Source organism: Ctenopharyngodon idella, chromosome 19 (genome assembly GCF_019924925.1).
Source record: "Ctenopharyngodon idella isolate HZGC_01 chromosome 19, HZGC01, whole genome shotgun sequence".
Classification (NCBI taxonomy): Eukaryota; Metazoa; Chordata; class Actinopteri; order Cypriniformes; family Xenocyprididae; genus Ctenopharyngodon; species Ctenopharyngodon idella.
The window spans coordinates 12,233,849-12,254,137 of record NC_067238.1 but is presented as its reverse complement, the minus strand read 5'-3'; the positions used below and the strand labels follow the sequence as shown (position 1 = coordinate 12,254,137).

General features: G+C 39.4%; 1 protein-coding gene across 1 annotated transcript; it reads left to right on the top strand.

Moving 5' to 3' along the window:
• Nucleotides 1–403: 403 nt before the first annotated feature.
• Nucleotides 404–17,508, top strand: efna1a (ephrin-A1a). The gene is made up of 5 exons (XM_051873397.1): nucleotides 404–694; nucleotides 12,731–13,026; nucleotides 13,921–13,986; nucleotides 14,102–14,191; nucleotides 15,354–17,508. The coding sequence occupies exons 1-5, from the start codon at nucleotides 597–599 to the stop codon at nucleotides 15,476–15,478; spliced, it is 675 nt and encodes a 224-aa protein (XP_051729357.1). The 5' UTR covers nucleotides 404–596; the 3' UTR covers nucleotides 15,479–17,508.
• Nucleotides 17,509–20,289: the final 2,781 nt, after the last annotated feature.

The window sequence follows — 20,289 nt, the reverse complement described above, 5'->3', positions numbered from 1 at the left end:
GATTGTGGAAGATGAAAGCATTTATACCCTAAGTGTTAAAAGGAGGCATTTCCAACATTTAGCACTTTAGTTGTGTCGCATAATCCAATCAGAACGCAATGTCCTTTGACTGGCCGGGAGGGAATCGATATTAAACGTTTATTGTTAATCATATTGTGTTCCATAACCATGTCAGATTTCCAAGAATAGTTTATCACAGTATATTCGGGAAAATATGTTTACAATCGATTTCCCAACCTCAGTCTGAGCTACAAGCTACAATACATCTGTAGAGGGCGATCGACTGCTTCTCCGTTGTAGAGAATGAAGCCTGTGTGTTGATTGGCTGCTGGACCTGTGGGCGTGGCTTGTGCGAAGGTCTTTCCACAAAACCAAAATGCGACGCAAAGAAAGTTTCATTCAGCACTGAATACATAGATAACAGACGCGGATCTCTTGATTTATTGTCAATCTTTGTAGCGCTGAGTACAAACCGCATATTAACTAGCTTAAGAGCAGTTTCTAGCAACACGGCTGTACGGAAACAGGGCTTTAGAAGAAACTTTACCTATTGCTGGTAATTTTCTTAATTTGGATTGAATCACAGAGGGTCTATAATGGATCTGGTGTGGCTTTTATACCTCTCAGCGAGTGTCTGCGCTTTGCTTGTCTCTGCTGAGAGACACACAGTTTTCTGGAATAGTACCAACCCTAAGTAAGTAAAGTACTTTTGCCATTTTTACCACGTTTCATTTTCCCTGAATTTAATGTTGTGATAATGCTTATAATGTAATTTACTTTACGCTGTTTGTTAGTAATAACTTTTTGAGAACTCCAGCATAACTGGGCTTCTGTTCAGTAACTTTTTCTCTTTGTGTTAATGAGTATTTGCATTTTAATATTGGTTTTATGGTCCGTGCATTCGGTAGCTCTGCAGAGTTGGAGAGTTGTGCTTGTTTACTTTGTGGATGCGTTTTTACGTTGTGATGTTACATCTTTACCTGTAACAGATTGCATAATCCAGGCACTCTTATTGCGTCATAATCTATCTATTACCCATCACCGGAATGCTTGTTTACCTGTGTTTGTACATGTGATCATGTATGATTACCTATCTGCCTCTTTCTAAGAAGAATTGATGCTCGCTGGGTGTGTGCTGACTATGCTCGTTCTCGTACACATCTTAACAGGAATAGTAGCCTAAGTTATGGCCATTTTCTTTTTATGTAATGTAAACTCGACATTAAAGTACCTTCACGGTCTTGGCTTTATTTGTCGTTGTTAATTCATGAGTTAAAAAAATAAGATTGAATTGAAAATACGTGGAAGCGTAGGCTACGTGAGAGTTTAGCTTTTTTGACGTGTAGCTATGAATCAGTGAGGTGTTGAAATAGGTGATAGGTGCTGAATGCTGAGTGACTTTTCCGATGACTGATACGCGCAGAGCAGATGACTGGAGCTGGGATTGCAAAACTCGAATTGCCGATACGAGTAAAACGCGAACGAATCAATTCTGAACCTTTTTAAAGATTCTGTTGAACCGACTCACCGAGCGTTTGCGATGGACTGAAAGGAGAACTTCGTTTCAGAGTATACAATGCAAGGTGGTACAATGTATTCTCCAGCGGGTAAGAAATGTTATCTGGCAAAACAAACTTTAACTAAATAGTGTATGAAACTAAATACAGCTATTTATCCAAATATTAAACCACAAAAGGCATATTCATTTTCCCTCATGGAATTCTGAGAACACTTTTGAGTGAAGACTCAAAGGAGTCCATGATTTTAAACCGGTTTACTGAAACGAACCGAGTCGCTCAAATGAATCAGATTTCTTGAAGCTAAACCTGGCAAATAAGATGTAGGGTCATGCTGAGTTACAGTAATGATTTTGTCATCTTTGAACAATTGGTGTTAATATTAGACCTATACAAAGAGCCCAAAGGCAGTGAAACTGAATTAGTGTAGAAACGCTGATAAGACACAGAAAATTGAGAAATTGAGCAACTGAAAGAAAAAAAAAAGAAATTGAGCATCTGCTACACACACATTTAATCCATCCACTCTTCTTAGAACAATAAGCGTTTGCTTCAGCAGATGTAATGATTGTCAATGTCCAAACATTAGCGATCATTTTAGCGCCTGTGTAATCCACACACTTACTATTTTTATTCCATATCTTAATCCCCCCCCTCTCTCCCTCTCTCTCTCTCTCTCTCTATGTGATCTAATCCTGTTTTCATAGAAACACTAGAGGGTCTGGGGGGAGATGCTTTCTTTTTTTCTTTCTGCACTCCTTTTTTCTGCCTTTCTGCACTTTTTCCTTTCTGAATTTCTTTCTTTCAATTCATTCCACAAAGGAAATAAAGTCCAGTAAATATTCTAATGTGACTGCATATGCATTCATATCTCTGATGCACATGTTCGACAGACTGTGTGTGTAGGTGTGTATAAGTCTTGGGGGAAGGATGACTCTAGGGTCGACAGACCATTGCAGCTGAGCACGCTTTATTTTCCCCTTCAGCATGAGAGGTGATTCTGAGTCAGGTCGTGTCAACGCGCATGTTTGAATTTGTTGGTGCATGTTCTTGTTGTGCTTGCAGCTGCTTGCTGAAACACATGTGTTGTAGTGTTGCTCACAGTCGATTGTTGATCAACTGGAAGGTGTGTTTCTGATTAAGGAGTGTCCTTGTGAGCAGTTGTAACTCAGTACTTGTTTATGATTCCCTGACTCACTCATATATTTATTAACCAAACTTCCTCTATTAAATTCTCTGTGCCCTCCTGCAGAGTGTGTTTTTCTCAGTTTAACCATTTTGGAAGTACAACTCTTGTAATTCATTAAAGGAATAGTTCACCCAAAAAGTTTGTTGCAAGCAGAAAGCAACAGAAAGCTGTGCACCATCATTATATTAATAGATATCATAAAAGAGCTCCAAACGACTATATTCCAAGATTTCTTAAGTCACATGATAGCTTTGTTTGAGGAACAGAACGAGTCATTGCTCACTGAAAACGTGTGCTAGATTTCTGTGGCTTGTTGATGAAAGTTCTGGAGATGAGGACAAAGTCCAATTCATGAACGATTCATTCTTATAAGTGGAATCTTTTCAGTGTTCAATGAGTTTATCCAGTTCAGAAAACTGGTCTGAATTGTTTGTTCATGAATCATATACTCATCAACTCAATGATCTGGTCCTAATGAAATTTTTTATTGAATAACAACTACAATTTTGTTTTTCACTCAAGCTTCTGCGTGACTTCAGAAGATTTGGAATATAGTACATAACTATATTATGGTTAACTGGCACAAAGTTCATTAACCAGTTTTATTTTTGAATTTGAAGCTTGAAAGATCCAGTCCCATTTCTTGTAATTGTATGGCAAAGAGCGACTAGTACACCATTCACAATTTTTCCTTTTATGTCCCATATAAGGAAACATGGAATTACAAGAGAGTAAGTAAAAAATGACAGAAATTTCATTTTGTTGGGTGAACTAATCTTTTAACATTACTCATGCATGCTAAATCTTTTCTGTAATTGTGGCTCTTATTTTATCAGCACTCAATGGCTTATAGAGATTTCTTCTCTTTCTATATCTTTCTTCTCTCTCTTTTTGTCTTTCTTTGGCTTCTCTCACTTTCCTACCTGTCCTTCCCAAACCTCCTCCCTTTCCTCTGGCTGCGTGCCCCGTACCGCATGGTTAACTGGCACAAAGTTCAACCTCTCCTCTGCTCCTTTTTCTTTAACTCTTTCCCTCTATCATTTCGCTCTGCCCTGATCCCATCAGTACCCCAAAACTCTCTGACCTCCTCACATTTTTGCTGCTTCTCCGCTTGTCCGCGATCACCCCATTGTGTTACTGTTTCAACCTATAAAAAGGCCTTTTACATGGTTTAATTCAGCCAGAAATGGGGCTTTCTTGGTTTTCTACCCAAAATGTCCCATTCACTGGTGTTTTTTCCAGGGAACGGGGCTTTTTGCTTGTGGGGTTTTGCCAGCTAAGTGCTTTTTTGTTATACGTTCCAGCCAAATTAGCACGCTCCCACCGCAGATCTGCAGCGGAACAAAACCAGGGACTAGTGTGACCAATTGCGGGGCAGAGTTCACAGCCGAAATGAAGTGCCATTCATGCGGTGTGTCTGTCACTGTGCGCGTCTGTAAATGTGTGCGGAGAGGAGAAGTGGAGATAGAAACCGGTGATAAAGTGCCATTTTGCTTTTGTCTACATGTCACTTAGCATTAAACTCATCAGATCTGTGTGTGTGTGTGTTACACTGACAGTGAGAGAGTGAGTGATGAAGTGCCATTCACTCTCTGTAGTCTGTCACTCTCTCTGGTGGCCTTCAAATAGGGAGGCCGCCACTCGAGCCTACCTCTTTCCTGATCTCCTGTCTGGCTTCTCCCTCGTTCCCTCTACCTTTTATCTCAGCCATACACACCAGAGCTTTTCATCCTTTTATTCAGTTCCTGTCCTTATTTCCTTTCTCTCTGTGAAAGAAGGGAGAAAAAGAGGTGTTAATTTTTTTTTCTTTGCCTGTCTTTATCGGTGTTGGCAGCCATAACCACCAGAGCCTGTCTCGCTTCCCTTTTCTCCTCCCTTTCACCTTCTTCATGCCTATTCCGTCCATTCCCTTACTCTGAATTCTGGCGATGTCCACAGAATACAAATGGCCGTCATTCACAAAGCTCTACAGATTCCCGCCCATTGAGTGTTTGTTTTTTGCTAGTTTAGTGCACATTTCCATTTAAAGGGTTATTCACCCAAAAATGAAAATTGTCATTGTTTACTCCCATGGAAATGGTCAAGCACCCAGGGAAAAACAAGAGATATTCTCCATTCATTTTAACCAATAAAAAAAATCAATTGAGATTTGAGAACCTCTCTGATTGATGGATCTCACAACAGGTCCTGGCGGCTCGTAATACACACAATTCTACCATTATATTTAGCATTACAACATAACAACCTGACACAAAAGCTTGTGCTTTCAGGTTTTTTTTTTTTTTTTTTGGACAATGTTAAATTGCATTTTAAGTAATTAACTCCATAATCATCAGCAGTGGTGGATCCTGGGATTGGCATAGGCAGCCACTTAGGACGGCATGGGGCACTATAAAGGGTGTACGCGGCTTCATGGAGTGTGGGCACCCACCGGCAGAAACATAAATCGTTCCAAGTCCATAAGACTTTCATTCATCTTCGAAAAACAAATGAAGATCAAGGAAGTACTATATTTGATGAATGTGAGAATGTGTCTGTGAAGTTTCAGCTCAAAATACCCCACAGATCATTTATTTTATTTTAGATATTTTAGCTTGTCAAATTTGCCCCTATTTGGGTTTGAGCAAAAATACAACTTTTTTGTGTCTGTCCCTTTAAATGCAAATTAGCTTTTTCCAAAAGAGGGTGGAGCTTTAACAGCTCTCTCTTTGGTTGCTCAACAACAACAAAGCTGGAGAATCTCACGCAGCCAAAATGACGATTTTCAGTAGCGGAGTTCAGCCTTACATTGTTCAAACCAGAGTCGGACACTGATGGAGAGACTCAGGAAGAAGTTAAAACTTTTAGAATGCAACTGGACATTTCTGAATGGTTAGTGGATACATTTATTTAGTTGCTTTGGAGTTGATTCAACTCATCGACTAGCATGTGCCGTCAAGCAGTCTGGGCATAAAATAACAGCATGGTAACAACACTTTACTACAACAACTCTTCCTCTTCTCTAAACCAGCCCAACAAGGCCTCGCCCCCTTTGTTGTGTGTTCCTGGGGCCAGGGTTTATGTAAATTTTGGGGTTTGTGATGTCACCAACCCAGGAAAAAGCTTGTTGTAGTCCCTACCAGCTGTTTGTTGTAGTACTTAAAAAGCGATTTCTGTAAAAGAAAATATCTCCTATTCATTGAACTTTGAGCATCGTAACTCTGCAGATGTTGTTTATGCTCAAACAGCAATATTACACACTAACTAAAATTAAAAAAGTGAAATCATAATCAAGGACCGACCCCTTTAAATTTGTTCATCATTTAAAGTGTCAAAATAAACCTCTCAGTTTATATGGATTATGTTTCCTTATGTTTAATGAAGCATTAAAGTTTTGGGTGAATTGACTCTCAGTGGAGGGACCAAAATCTCTCAGATTTCATTAAAAATATCATCATATCTGTTTTTGAAGATGAAACACAAACATTTTACACATTTTAAAGATAAACCCATTCCACAGAAGTGACTTCTTCATTCCCTCCATCCCTTCTCCAGATTGTGATCAGCTTTTAATCTGTCATCTTGTAAATTTTATCTGGCTTTTTTTCGCTGATTGCTGACCCATGATAATCTTCTCTGGCAGAGTCCTTGTTGGTTCAGGCTCCTACATGCAGTCCCTATCATGCAGAAGTGTTTTCTTTATATAATTACTTATATAATGTATAACTAAATGTGTGATATTTTGTTTACCGTGTTGTAATTTACAAACCTCTGTGAGCAAGTGAACTCTGGCCAAAGGTTGAGGAGACGGCCTTTTCCCTCGTTAAGCATGAGTTTCCTGGCCAAGTGTTTTCCCGGGAAAATGGCACATCCTGCGTGTACAATAAACAATACCTTTCTCACACACTCGCGCACGCAAGCAACCCGCTTCTTACACAAGTCTCAGACACACACTTCCTCGTACGCACGCATACTCTTTGAATTATTATTCACACGAGTTAAAGGGCTTGAGAAAGTGATAGTTTTGTCTACAGTTCAGTATCAAGAAAACACGTGCCTTTACGCCTTTCTCTGTCCCTCTGTACTTTCCCACACACTTCGTTTTAAATGTTCATTACACCTGCAGCAATAATACTGTTATCTTTTTGTTTTATCATACAGTGCTGTCACAGTATTTCACTCCCTCAGATTCCCAGAATTGTTCATTTCGTTTCCTCCCTTTCAACTTATTATTGTACATTTTTGATTTATCTTAAATGCTTCATGAGTTCCTTTAATATTTAAGAACACATGTCCAGCCGAATGTGTCTTTAAACCTGTGTTTACAATCATACGCTAAGTATTTGTCAGGGATGTGTTATGTTTGAGCGTGTGTGTGTTTGTCGTGTTAGGATCTTGTTGTCACAATCTCAACCCCATGAGTTTTTGTCACCGCACTCTTGTTGTTTGTACTGTTTTCGAATGGGCTGGTTTTTAAGGTGAAGGTCCGTTCCCACGACACGTTGCACGCATTTTATTACGACACGGTGTGAGAGGCCACGCCCCCTGCAGGATGGCTATTGGTTAAACAATGCAAGGAACTACTGAAGCCATTTTCATAGTGATATGAGTCGCCTTCTGTGCTTCTCATTTCCCTTCACACTGAGTGCTTCCGTGTTTCTAATTATTTATGTAATTTATCTATGAGAGGATATCGGAGCTGGGCAGAGCCAATTGGTACAGTTGACCAGTAATTACTGTGACAGATCGGACAAATAAGGAATTAGGCGACTAATTCCTAAAGCAGCTTTTAAGACACCATACCAATTGAGAGCTTAGGAATGTAGCTTATGTTATTATAAACACCTTAGATTGTCAGCTATATTTGGTTTATAAATGGAAAAACTGCATTTTTGAGTAGATCTTTATCGTATGCCATTTCTTTACAAAAGAGAAAAGAGTTCAGTCATTGGAGAAAGCAAATCTGACAACTTGATCAGTGGTGCTGAGAGGCAAAATATTCAGCGATTTGAAGGGAAAGAAAAAAGATTGATGTGGATAAGATGAATGTAAACAAGATGGATGGAAAAAACCCCGTTGTGGAATATTGTCTCAAATGGGGGAACTGGTCGAATTTGGTTGCTATGGCAATCGCAAAGGGCCAGAGTTAGTGTCCACAAACGTAGGTCACTAACCAACATACCGTGAATTCCAGCGAGTCGGTTTATGATTGGTTGAGAGCGCCTTGGGGGCGGGGTTGCAGGGAGAATGAATGGGGGATCAAACAGGCTTATTGAGTGCTGAGAGACGAACCGAGAGAGTGGACAGAGATGGATGGATTGAAGAAAAGATGAAAGAACGAGACTGGTCCGAGTTGGGGCGAGGACAAGCACAAGAGCCGGCTCCGTTTTTGGTGTATCAAAGGATTCTTTGCTTTTTTCCTTTCTTTGCATTCTTTATCTCTCTTACACCTGCACAGTACAAAGCTTCTTCTTTTTTTTTTTTTTGCGAAAAATATAGAAAAAATTTTCTTTTCCAAACCAAACTGCCACACCAATTCCTTTCCCTTTTTCCTTCTATCGCTCTTTTTCTACCTCCCGCCAGCCTTTGTTGCATTTCCAACCAAGCCACTCCACTGTAACGCTCCAACTGTGTTTCAGAACAATAAAGAGCTTGCTATGGGCCCCTCATCTCTCTCTCTTTCTGCTTGCATTAAACTGAATGAGGCCCCTGGCCCTTCGGCAACCTAGGCCGGGTAATCCCGGAGCACAGAGCACCCGATGATCCTGCCACACTGCATTCCGAACCAGTCACCCAGAACAACGGCGCTTGCATTAGCACTGAATTAAAGCGGCAGAGGTTTCAGGGGCTAATGACAGTCATTTCAGCCAGCAAACGCAGGTGTGAGGGCGAGAGTGAAGGATGGATATTTGAACAGATCCGGGGTCAGAATTTCGTTAATTACCAAATAGACTGTAGTATCAGGTGGTGAAAGCTACAAAAGGTCGCAGATTGAATGACAGGGATGTTGGCGGGCCTATTGTTGGAGTGTGTGTGTGGCAAAAAGTGTGTTTAAATACCCCAGACCTTCCCTTTTAAACAGGTGGATGTGGAAAGAATGTTAACTTGTGCATTTTCTAGAGTATTAACCAACATCCCTGCTTCTGTGTGTGTGTGTGTTAAGGTCTGTGCTGCTGACTCCGAGCATTTCCTCAACCCCTCACCCCCCCACTGATCATCCCCCCTTTCTCTGAGCTCCAACATTCCAGCGAGTGATAGAGTGTTGAAATGAGAGAGGGAGAGGAGGGAGTGACCAATTGATAGACAGACTTAGAGGGGGTAAAAAAGAACAACAACGACAAAACTTTGAACTAAAGATTAAGAGACCTGAGATTAGCCCTACAGTTGTCCATTTGGCATCAGGTCAGTTCTATCGGCAGAGCATTCCACTGATATTTACAGGAAGATGAGTTCAGGATTAAAGAACTTCAGTTATTCACTTGTTACGGTAAGCACGGACGTGACTCACAAGCACCCGCATTCGTCTGCCAGGTTTCAGATTTCATAAATTGAGCATAGAGTTCATTCAGTCATTCTCATTTTCACTCGAATAAATAAGAAATAATAATGATAAACATTTATTTTTTGTATTGTTTGGTTTGATTTTGGTATTTTCTTGTTTTATCTATCTATCTATCTTTTTTAGACTTAGATTTTTTTATAAATATAGATAATAAAGCATAGTAATTTACAAGATTAAAACTGAGACAAAGTGAACGTTTAATATCCCAGCTTACTCTCTTTTTTAAAACTTAAGACCATTAACAAGCCTCTTTTGAAGCCTATGACAACAAAAAAAGGACAAAACACAAAGCATAAATGATTTAAGTTCATCTATGGATGCTCAAGATGAAGTTGAGCTCAGTATGTGTGATGAATGATGCAAGAATGAGCGAATGGCATTACTGTATGAATAAAGGCATTGATGAAGCAACTGTAGCGTTTGAAAGGACACTGGCGCAGGGAGCACCCGCTGACCCCTGTATTGAGACAGAGTCCATCCCCCACTGCTTTCTCCCACCATCCCCACTGACTCCCAGCCCCCAGGGGCTGAGGGGGGAGCAGCATAATTGCCCCCCTCTGGGACCACTTTAATTCCAGTCTTTGTGTTTTAATTGCCCCCCCTCCCGACCCCTTTTTGATGAACACATTGGGGCCATACCACAAACAGATTTTAATCAGGGCTTTAACGGGGGGTGTGTGTGCTGCTGCACCAGATGACTGCTCCCAAGCATCTGGTGACAGCAGTTAAAGAATGTGAGACATGTAAATTATTATTGGTGGTGAGGTATATTTGCTTCATTCATCACACAAAGATGCATCAGTATGTGACTGCCTTACACGGCCACCAGAGAATTGAAGTGTGTGACTCGGAAGTGCTAAGTTTGGCTTTATGTGTAGCGCTGTGTGTGTGTGTGTGTGTGTGTGTGTGTGTGTTTGTGTGTGTGTTTGGATCTGCAGTGAGTGAAAGCAGCAGGCCAATTAAAAGGGCTGTATGTGTGTGTAAGACTAGAAGGGGTCTGGAGCCAGATCGTCTGTCCTAAGACCAAGGGGTCCCCCCCATCAACAAACAAGAAAAAGAGAGAGCAAGAGAGACTCTGCAGACTTTGATCATCGAGCAGACGTGTGGATGTTGTCACACACCGAGAGAAACACCCACTCTGGGAAATAACGCTACTGCCTTTTACGCCAGACAGGGAGGAAAGAAATTAGGAGGATTGCAGTTAGTGTCTATGACGCTCATGTAGGCCCTTGAGAGGTTTGTGATCCAACTGATTCTTTACAAATTCCTTCATTATAAGTAATGGCGACGTTTCCAGATGGAAAGTGAAAATCTATATGTTTTACATTTAAAAGCCACACAATTCGAGGTATCAGTCACATCATTAGAGTAAACAGTGCAAGTTGCAAATATGTGTAGTAATTGGTTATTTTCTAAATTATTTTATTGTGAACAATTCATCCATGCATGTTTTGTTTAAAAAAAAAAAAAAAGATCTTGTAATTTATAATCAATATGTAATAACTCGATCTTCCGATGAAATTACAGACTTTTTTCAGGTGATGTATGCTGGAATTCGCTAATCATTTAGCCCACATAAACCCTGCACCTTTTTTACTGTCGACTGCAAGCATGCATCTTCATCCATCCAATCAACCAATGGAAAGAAACCAAATCCCCGCCCTATAGGGCTGGGACAGTATATTGATGCATCATGATTTGTGGATCAATTCTGATACTTTTCGGAATGCATTGCGATTCTCTCGAAACGATTCTGAGCTTACTTTTAACAGCAGATGGCGCTCTAGGCTAGTTTTTAACCGCAAGCTCAAATGCTCACGAAGAAGAGCGCTCGTGCATTTGGCTGAGTCTGAGAATGTACTTGCAACTCAGAATGCTTTTATGATGCAAGATTAATGAAAACAGCCCACTGCACCCTTGTAATTCGCTTCAACCTTTTTGAACTTCTGTGTTCAAGTGGTGTGTGTGAGGAATTGGAAGGAATCAGAGTACGGCTGTTTCTAAAGCACGCAGTGCCATCTGCTGTTAAAAACTAAGCTCAGAATCGATTCGAGAGAGAATCACAATACATTTAGAAAAATATCAGAATCGATCCAGAATCATTTCTCGATGCATCAATTTATTGTCCCAGCCCCAACGCCCTACTTTTTTTTTTCTTTTTTTTTCGATAGTTCTTTTTACTCGGATGTAAGTTACAATATGGAAGAAAAGATCTGTCCTTTTCATCATGACTTTAAGGGGTAGCAAGCATTAGCAAGCATCACTCACAAAACTTGGCCTTTAATAGCAAATCTCAGACTGCAAAAAATCTAACACCACAAAAAAGAAATACGTTTGAGAGTATGAGAAGTGAACCTGATCACCATCCAAAAAGTTGTGCCCGGGGAGCCCAAAAAGTTTTATAGCTGATTTTAGACCTGGTTGATATTGAGCTCATAATGAAAATGTCTGAACCTGAGCTGAGCTCAGAAACAAACATATGGAAGCTAAAGTGGCATCCGATGATGGATGGATGAATAAATAAACGAGGGCATTCTTTCTACCTCTGGCGTTCTTCTATCAGTGGGCAGCACATAAACAGAGATAGCACACTGCCAGAAGAGCTACAGGAGCAGAACTAAGAATGAAGCAAATGCCGGAGAGAGGGAGGGCGTGGAGAGGAGCAGACAGGCAGACTGTCTCCGCCGCCTCCCTCCGTGTGTCAAATGAAAGGGAGAAGTGTGGCGTAGACAGGGTGTGTATGACTCCGTCAGCCGGAGTGTGTGTGTTTATCTGTAATGAGTAAGGTAGTGTTGACGAAAAACAGATTTATTTCTCTATTTGTGTTTGTTAGTTTGAGCGTGTTTCTGCAGATAGTCAATAGTCATCACCTGGTGATGCAACCTGACAGATTGCAAATGTCTTTGCACAAATAAGACTCTGCTCTCACGAGGCGAGCGAGATCAATACGTTGCACACATTCACGTCATGTTCCTGCCATTTTCGCCAGCTCTGACCTATTCTCTGTCTACAGACAGCGTGCGGTTCGATCAATGAACCGATGTTTAGAATGATCTATAATCATGCATCTGTCCCGGCTCCTCTTCTGCAAAGAAATCAACATACTCATCTGTCTTTCCATTGTTCGCATTTTTGTCTTTTCTTCCCTGCCGCCATCCCTTTGTGATTTGCCGTCTGGTCGTCTTTGAGATAGTATTGTAGATCAATGCAAGGGCAATTGAAAATGTGATTGCATCAGGCTTGGCATTCAAGTCACTCACTCTGTGAAAGTTCTCTAAATGAAGAATTCTTGTCACCACTGGAAGTGACATCGCTGGAGTTATTCTCGTTGTCTTGCTTCTTGTTTTCTGCCGATCTGTAATATTAGATGATCTTGTCTCCTAAAATTGAGTTTTATAGCTTATTTATATTTGCTGCATTGCATTGCTCTTATAAAGTTTGTTTCACAAAAAAATATTTATAAAATCTGTCTTACTCTTTCAGGTTCCGAAAGAACAACTATGCGGTTGAGGTACGCCTGAACGACTACCTAGACATCGTGTGCCCTCACTACCCACTGGGCGAAGTGCCGTCACAGGACGCGGAGCGCTACGTGCTCTACATGGTGGAACGTGAAGACTATGACTCCTGCCGCCCACAATCTTACGACCAGATGCGCTGGGAATGCGGCCACCCTTTCGCCCAGCACGCACCCGAAAAGTTCTCCGAGAAGTTCCAGCGCTTCACTCCATTCACTCTGGGAAAAGAGTTCCGACAGGGCGAGAGCTACTACTACATCTGTGAGTACAGGCCTTAAAAAGTCAGCTTGCACTTAAGCTATGAATGTGAACATTTATGGTGGGTTGTTTTGAAGAATGGTTAGGGGTGGAAATGTTTTCAAACATCTGAAAACCGGTTATAGATTTATTGCCCCACAAACCATACGCTGAATGCAAAGTCTGTGAGTCATGTTTGAGCCCTTCTTTAGCACCACAGTAATGAATACATTTCAATTTGTGTTGTGGACTGCTAAACTGGCAGCAGAACCGCTACGTGTCTTTCTGGCATCCCCACGGGATATCCTTGGGGAGTTTGGGCAGTCAGAAACACAAGGAACGCAATTCAGTGAGCATGTGGAATAGAATATGGAAGTCTAGAATTAACAATGGTGAAATTCAACAACCCAATTTAGACCCTTCTAGGAAAGCGTACTTCTGAAAAAGCTAATTTTGCAAACACTGTGCTGTAAAAAATGGAGTGTTTGATGGATAAAATGCATTAGATCCACTTTGACGGTGTGGAAAGATCCATGTCAGTTTAACGTCGAACACAAATATATATATATATATATATATATATTTTTTTTTTTTTTAAAGCACAACTAAACCCAATTTTCTCAACTTTTTGACACACCATCAGTTTAAGTCAATGGATTTGCAGCCTGACACAGTGTAAACTCTAGTGTGTAGGTGCCTTAAGAATTAGAGTACAGTTCCACCACGGTAATAAAAGAGATCAGACACAGGTCACAGGTCCAGGTGGCTGCTGAGGAGAAGTGGATTAGCCACTACACGTCTAACACTATTAACCTTCTTTATAATTAACCTGTCTGCTACCCATTTACTCATTTACCTCCCTACATTGTCCTTTTATCTTCCTCTATCCTGACAGCCTTCTCTTTTTTTGCCTTACAGCCAAACCATTGCACCACCACGGAGAGGAGTGTCTGAGACTCAGAGTAGACGTAGTTGCCAATGATGGTGAGTATCGACGCCCTGGTGGTGTGTAGGTGAACTGGCAGATTTTAAAATTACACAAATTTTGCATTTCAGATGATCTGTGTATTCACTGGTGTTTTGCTTTTTTCCCATTCAGGCTCTCAAGAAGCCAGGGTTGGCACAGGAAGTGGATCTAAGGTGGGCACAGGGGCAGGTGCTCACACACCCTCTAATCGGTTACCAGCAGGTATGGTCACATCGATTAAGTTTTAAAACTCTAGTTATGTGTGTGTGTGTGTGTGTGTGTGTGTGTGTGTGTGTGTGTGTGTATATATATATATATATATATATAATATGGGTCATTGATGAATAAGGTTTTTAAAAGTGTAAAAAAAACATAATGGAGACATAATTTTGAAGTTTTATTAAGTGTTAACAATGAGTTTGTGTTTTTTTTTTTTTATAATCAATTAACACTGCTTTTGTCATTTTTTACAAGATGGATAAAACTTGTCACCAAAAAGGTCATTCGGTTTAACCACAATTTCGGTTTTACCAAATGATGATATTTTCAAACAATGCTAACAGGCTGAAATCTAGCTAGCTAGCCTGTTAGATTGCTAGCTAGCTAACAAAAGGACAATCAAACATTTTATATTTAGTAGAAGTTTTTAAAATATTACAACATTTTCCATGTTTTATAGCGGTTGTACCGAATGACCTGATGTTTCGGGACGTGCGTATGAGCAAGTGAAAACATGAATTTTTCAAATAGTTAAAAGAGAGTTAGTTACTTTGCTTCATGACCATGTGGTCCTGTGCAGGTGTCTGAATGATGTCACATCCTGTCACAGGATATTGACCGCATGACTTGATCCAAAATGATCCCTTTATATTGGTTACTCCGAATGACATCAATGAAATTCATTTTTCCGGACATTTTTCTCATAACAAAGCAATGACTTCTACACATAATTTTAATACCATTTTGCACTATGTTGATATATGATGTTATAAAATCATGCCAGAATAAAAACATATATAAATTTATTACATTTTAAGATATTTTAATCACAATTGAAATGGCTGTATTGGCCTTTAGACGGTTAAACCGAACGACCTTTTGACACTTCAGAATCTTTAAAATACCTTTATATGTAGCAAAATATAATTAAAATCTTTTAGATTCAATAAAAGAGTTCTAGTTGTACTAACTTACATACTTTTGGATGTCAAATCTTTGTTTTTTATTATTATTAAGGCCTTTGGACAGAAAAATGACCCGTCACGTCATTGACCCATATATATATATATATATATATATATATATATGTTTCTGGCCTTATCTTTGTATAACATCTCCAACTACTAAAAAACAAAATATCTAATATATTATTTCCATGTTACAGATGATCCTGTTGTGGATCTTCCTGAAGTACAGAAAAGCACAAAGACAAACTCCGCCATTTCAGGAGCATCCTGGACTGTTCTCACAACCTTACTTCCACTTTTATTATTGTTGGTCTTACAGTGAGATAGACACTGGACTAAATTACACTTACAAAAGACTATATTGACGGCGGCCTGTGTTGATGGAAGCACACAGAGGTAGCTCTTTACGTCCCAGTGCTGGCCATTGGGAGAATCGTACAGGAAGCGGAGCTCTTTCACACTGCTGGTGGCGGTGAAGAAGCATAACTGGAATGAAGAGGGCTTTGAACTTTCGGACACTTCTAAAGAAACAAAAAAACGAGACGTCAGTATTTTTCTGGAAATACTGTTCACGCAAAGGGAGATGTTTTTCCCCTTTCCTTTTTTTTTTTTTCTTCATATAAACGTCTGACCACTCAAAACCTGGATAAGAACAAACTGAAACAGTAATGCAGAATTGGAATTAGCATGTACTTGGAATATGGACAACCTCTTTATTTGAGTGTCATAATGAGGGGACACAAGCCAAGAATGAGCCAAAGACCACAGAGCTTCTCGCGGAGGAGTAAAGCGATCAAACCGTTCATTGTTTTCTCATGTTTTGTAGATCCAGAGAAATAATTGAGTTTCGTATTAATTTATGTAGCATCCGCTCAGTGGGTTTTATTCTCACTGTCTCATGATTTTACAAGACTGTGTGCTGTACCTGGATTTAAACCTGGAAATGCAGCACAGAACACACATGTACCACTTTTCCACCGAATTGGTGCTGGTGCCTGTGATGGGACACGAACAGAGTGGTTCCAGATTGGGCACCGGCACCCTGACGGCAGAAAACTGAGGCATCCGATACTGTTTACCAAACCCACTGACACACTTCCATTCAGAAATGCTGTGTTATTTTTGTACATTCATTGTTTTAAGAGTTAGTAAGTTATTAGTTTTGCTGCAGAACAAATTACTGTATATAATGAGCAAAGATGTTTACTGTGTGATGGAGAGAGAGGAAAAGAGACGTGAGAGAGCAGAGACTTGTTGGATTAATGTGTTGATGTGTAGATGAAAAGGTGGCAAAAAATGAAATGATGTTAGTGGCCAAATACACACACTTCCTCCCAGGCGTGTGTGTGTAGAGGATCTGTGATGGTATGTCCTGCAACGGTGGGTCAGATCAGCACCCTCAGCATTTAAACTGCCAAGCACAATCAATGAGAAGCACACTCTCACACAATCACTAACAAATCACTAATGTACACCTGGAAACCAACTTTATAAGTAAGATCAGAAGTTTTGATTCATCGAAGCTGTTCATTGGGCAGAAAGAAAAAGGAAATACAAGAAAATATGTCAACTGATTTGGATTAGTAATTGGACTAAATATGGCAAAAGATTAGTGGCCAAAAAATGTAATTAATTTATTCTGGTACTGATATCAAAAAAGCAGGGTTACCCATGTGTAATATAACACAGATAACACAAATATTAATGATAGAAGACATTCAAAATCATTAAACTGCATATATATGCGCATATTATATATATATATATATATATATATATATATATATGCAGTTTAATTGTAGCAATTGAGATATTTGAGATTAAATGAACATTTATTTTACATAATATTTAATAAAAATCCAGCCCCCCAAAAAATAGTGACTGATGAATCCCAAAATGGCCAAATATCAACTGATTAACTGGCCTGTCTGATATATTGGTCTGTCACTACAATATAAGCTTAGCTATTTTGTTGTAAATCTACATATACTATATACTATCAGGAACATTTAGTGTGGGGAAACATTTATAACACTAATCAGCTAAAGCACTATGAACGAAACACCACATACACTGACTCTGACATGATGTAGCCGTTTAAGCTCAATTCCGGACAGTTTGTACAACTGACGCAGCTGAATACGATTAACAGTTAGGTCACTTTGATTCCTTTTTTTTATTATTTTGTTTTCCTTTTTTCATTCTCATATTCTTATTTTGTACATGTATTGTGTAAAATGTATATTATGTATATAAAGAGGATTATATAAAAAAAAGAACTTTGATTAAAAAAAAAAAAACAGTTAATGTGAAGATTCTTATGTGAAAATAAATGATATTTTTGGAAAATGCGATTGTCGCCGACTTTGTGTTTTTTAACATAAGCTTTTTAATATGAGCAGTTGTCCTGCTTACAAGACCATACAGCATTGATATTCCTTAAAGTCCCTCTGAAATCAAAATTTAAGTTTTTTAGCTTTTAGTATGAATATGTTAGCCTTAAGGTTATGAATAAGCTGGTATGTTCCAAAACAATGACAAAATTTGCATTTAGACATAGACTAAAAAAATATGGACATCTTAGCAGCGCGTCACCGCACGTCACTCCCGGATAACTGAAAATGGGCAAAGAGGCGGGACGTGATTGGAACTGAGGTGACTGGTTGCTGAAACCACGCCCGCCTAGCACGACGTGATCATGTTAGCAGGCTAAAGGAGCTATCTATCTATTCTAAGATACTATCTAAAAGATTAATAAAGATAACAAGTTATATCATTAGAAAGTTCTAAAGGTTTACTGTCAATCCACTGTGTCTTTTTTACGATATAGATGCTCCAGCACCAGTAATTGTAATTTATGTTGGGTTTGCAAATAACATGAAATCAAACGGGACTTCATACCTTTATAATGAAATAGCGATTGCGACATGAATCCAATCTGTGGCACTTGGGTAAAATGTCCATGAGTGTCCATTGAAAAACAAAAAACAGTACTTTTTGTCCACAAAAGTGTTAAATCCATGAAATATTGATATATTATCCATTGTTTGCATCACATTTCTTCTGAACGATCTGCTCTCCATCATTGTTCTTCAAGAAATTATGCAACCTGAGCAGCGTTTATGTTGTAAAACTGTATATGATCGTATATATCTCACAAACAAATGAGCCCGCGTCCAAAGTATAATTTTTCAAAATGCAGCAGTTTTAATTATAATATTCAAGCAGTGCTGTCAGAGTTTTATATTCTCCCCCCATTGTCATTGTAGTAAATCTCAGGAACAAAACTTTTAGCCAGTGCCACGATCCAACAAAGTGTGTTCTGTTTATCTTCCACATGCGTGCACATGTACACAGACGCACATCTGTCTTGAGTCTCGACCATTAACGCAGCAAGCCATATTATTTTATAATTGTATATATTATTATTTTATAATTGTAAAAAATCATCCTGAAAAAAAGCGCAGAGATGCCAAATTCAGCAGCTGGAGTTAGCTGAGGTAACATGACGGCTCACAGACAGCAGTGGCAAACCTGTCTCTCAAGTGACCGCGCCCTTAATTATGCAGAACTTTAAGGCTTAATATAATTTAAACAGATGAGTTATAAAAAAATTCACCCCCGTCAGAGTTGTCATGAAGGGCAAAATTAGCTGTATAGGCTAAAACCACAATTTGATCCAGGCTGTAAACATGTTTTTTTTTTCTGCTGTAAAGTTGGGCATTTTAACATAGGGGTCAATGAGATTCTGCTCTCTTTGGAGCCTGTCCCTAGCGGCCAGTCGATAAATCGCAGTTTAAGTCACTTCCGTATTGGCTTCAAGAGAAACTGGGGGAGGTTGCCGCTTGCATTTAGGAGATACAGTATAAGCATTCAAAAAATGCTTTGTTTGCTTAAAAAAATGCTTTACAATCTCTTACTTCCGCTAAAATGGATCACAGATTTTCTTGACATCACCTCAGACTTCAGCTTCTCATCAGATCTTCTGTCCAATCAAATGCTCTCTAGAATATGAAGCGTCCCGTCCACTACATTATAAATAGGCGCTGAAGCTGTGGCTGAAATCGTTCACACATTCACTATTTTCTACATAGAGAATGGCGATTCAGACAGTGTAAATATGCCCTCCATCCAGTCTGCTCCAGTCCAGAGACATGAGCGCACAGAGTGGATCATATGCACGAGTCGGCACAGACCACAAAACGTATCGGACCCATTTGAATTCTGCACAGAATTCTATATTTTAAAGCGATATGAAGGAGATTAGGAGGAGAAACGGTTAGAGATTAGAAGCAAACCGGTTTTGCCAAGCTCAACGGCTCTGGCCAAGCTGTGATATAAATGAAACGCTTTGGCTATTTTAAAAAAGGGGAGGAGTTGTTCGATATGCGCTAAATGATCAAGATTTTCTTGACATCACCTCAGACTTCAGCTTCTGGGGGGGGGGGGGGGGGGGGGGTATTCTAACTTTTCTTATTATATTGTATATTTTGACCACTCAGCATCCAGGACCAGAACTATCTGAGCTCATTTAGAACAATGATAATTCCCAAGCCGAGCAAAGGCACATATTGTCCTGTTCTTGTGTCAATAGGATGGAGTATTTTGTCTCTCAGGGTTTATGATTCACCGGTGACAGGAAAAAAATCACAATGGTCGGAGGTCAGAGGCATCAGTTTGACTGTGTGTGTGTTTTAGGAGGATAACACATGTGTGACTCTTCCCTTTGTATTCTGGCTAAACTTGGAGCTTTGCCAGACGGCTCAGTAAACATATACACACCTCTTCTGTTATTGTTTTCCATTTTAGAAGTTCTCATTCGCTTTATTCCTGTCTTTTTTTTAAACGCTTTGTTGACTGTATGCATCAAGTTCAAACAACTGAGCAATGAAAAATCACAAAAAAATATACATTTCTTGAATTTATCTGAAAATTCGTTTATTAATAACTACAAACCAACATTTTGTCCTTACCTAGCTACTCCCTACTGAATGACTGATTAATTTAGCTAATTTTGCAGCTCTTTTCCTCATTTATAAATTGTATACGTTTTGTCTATGTAATTTTAATGTATATTATTATTGCTAGAAAATGACAAATTCACAGAAATCACACTTGAGTTGCAATATTTGC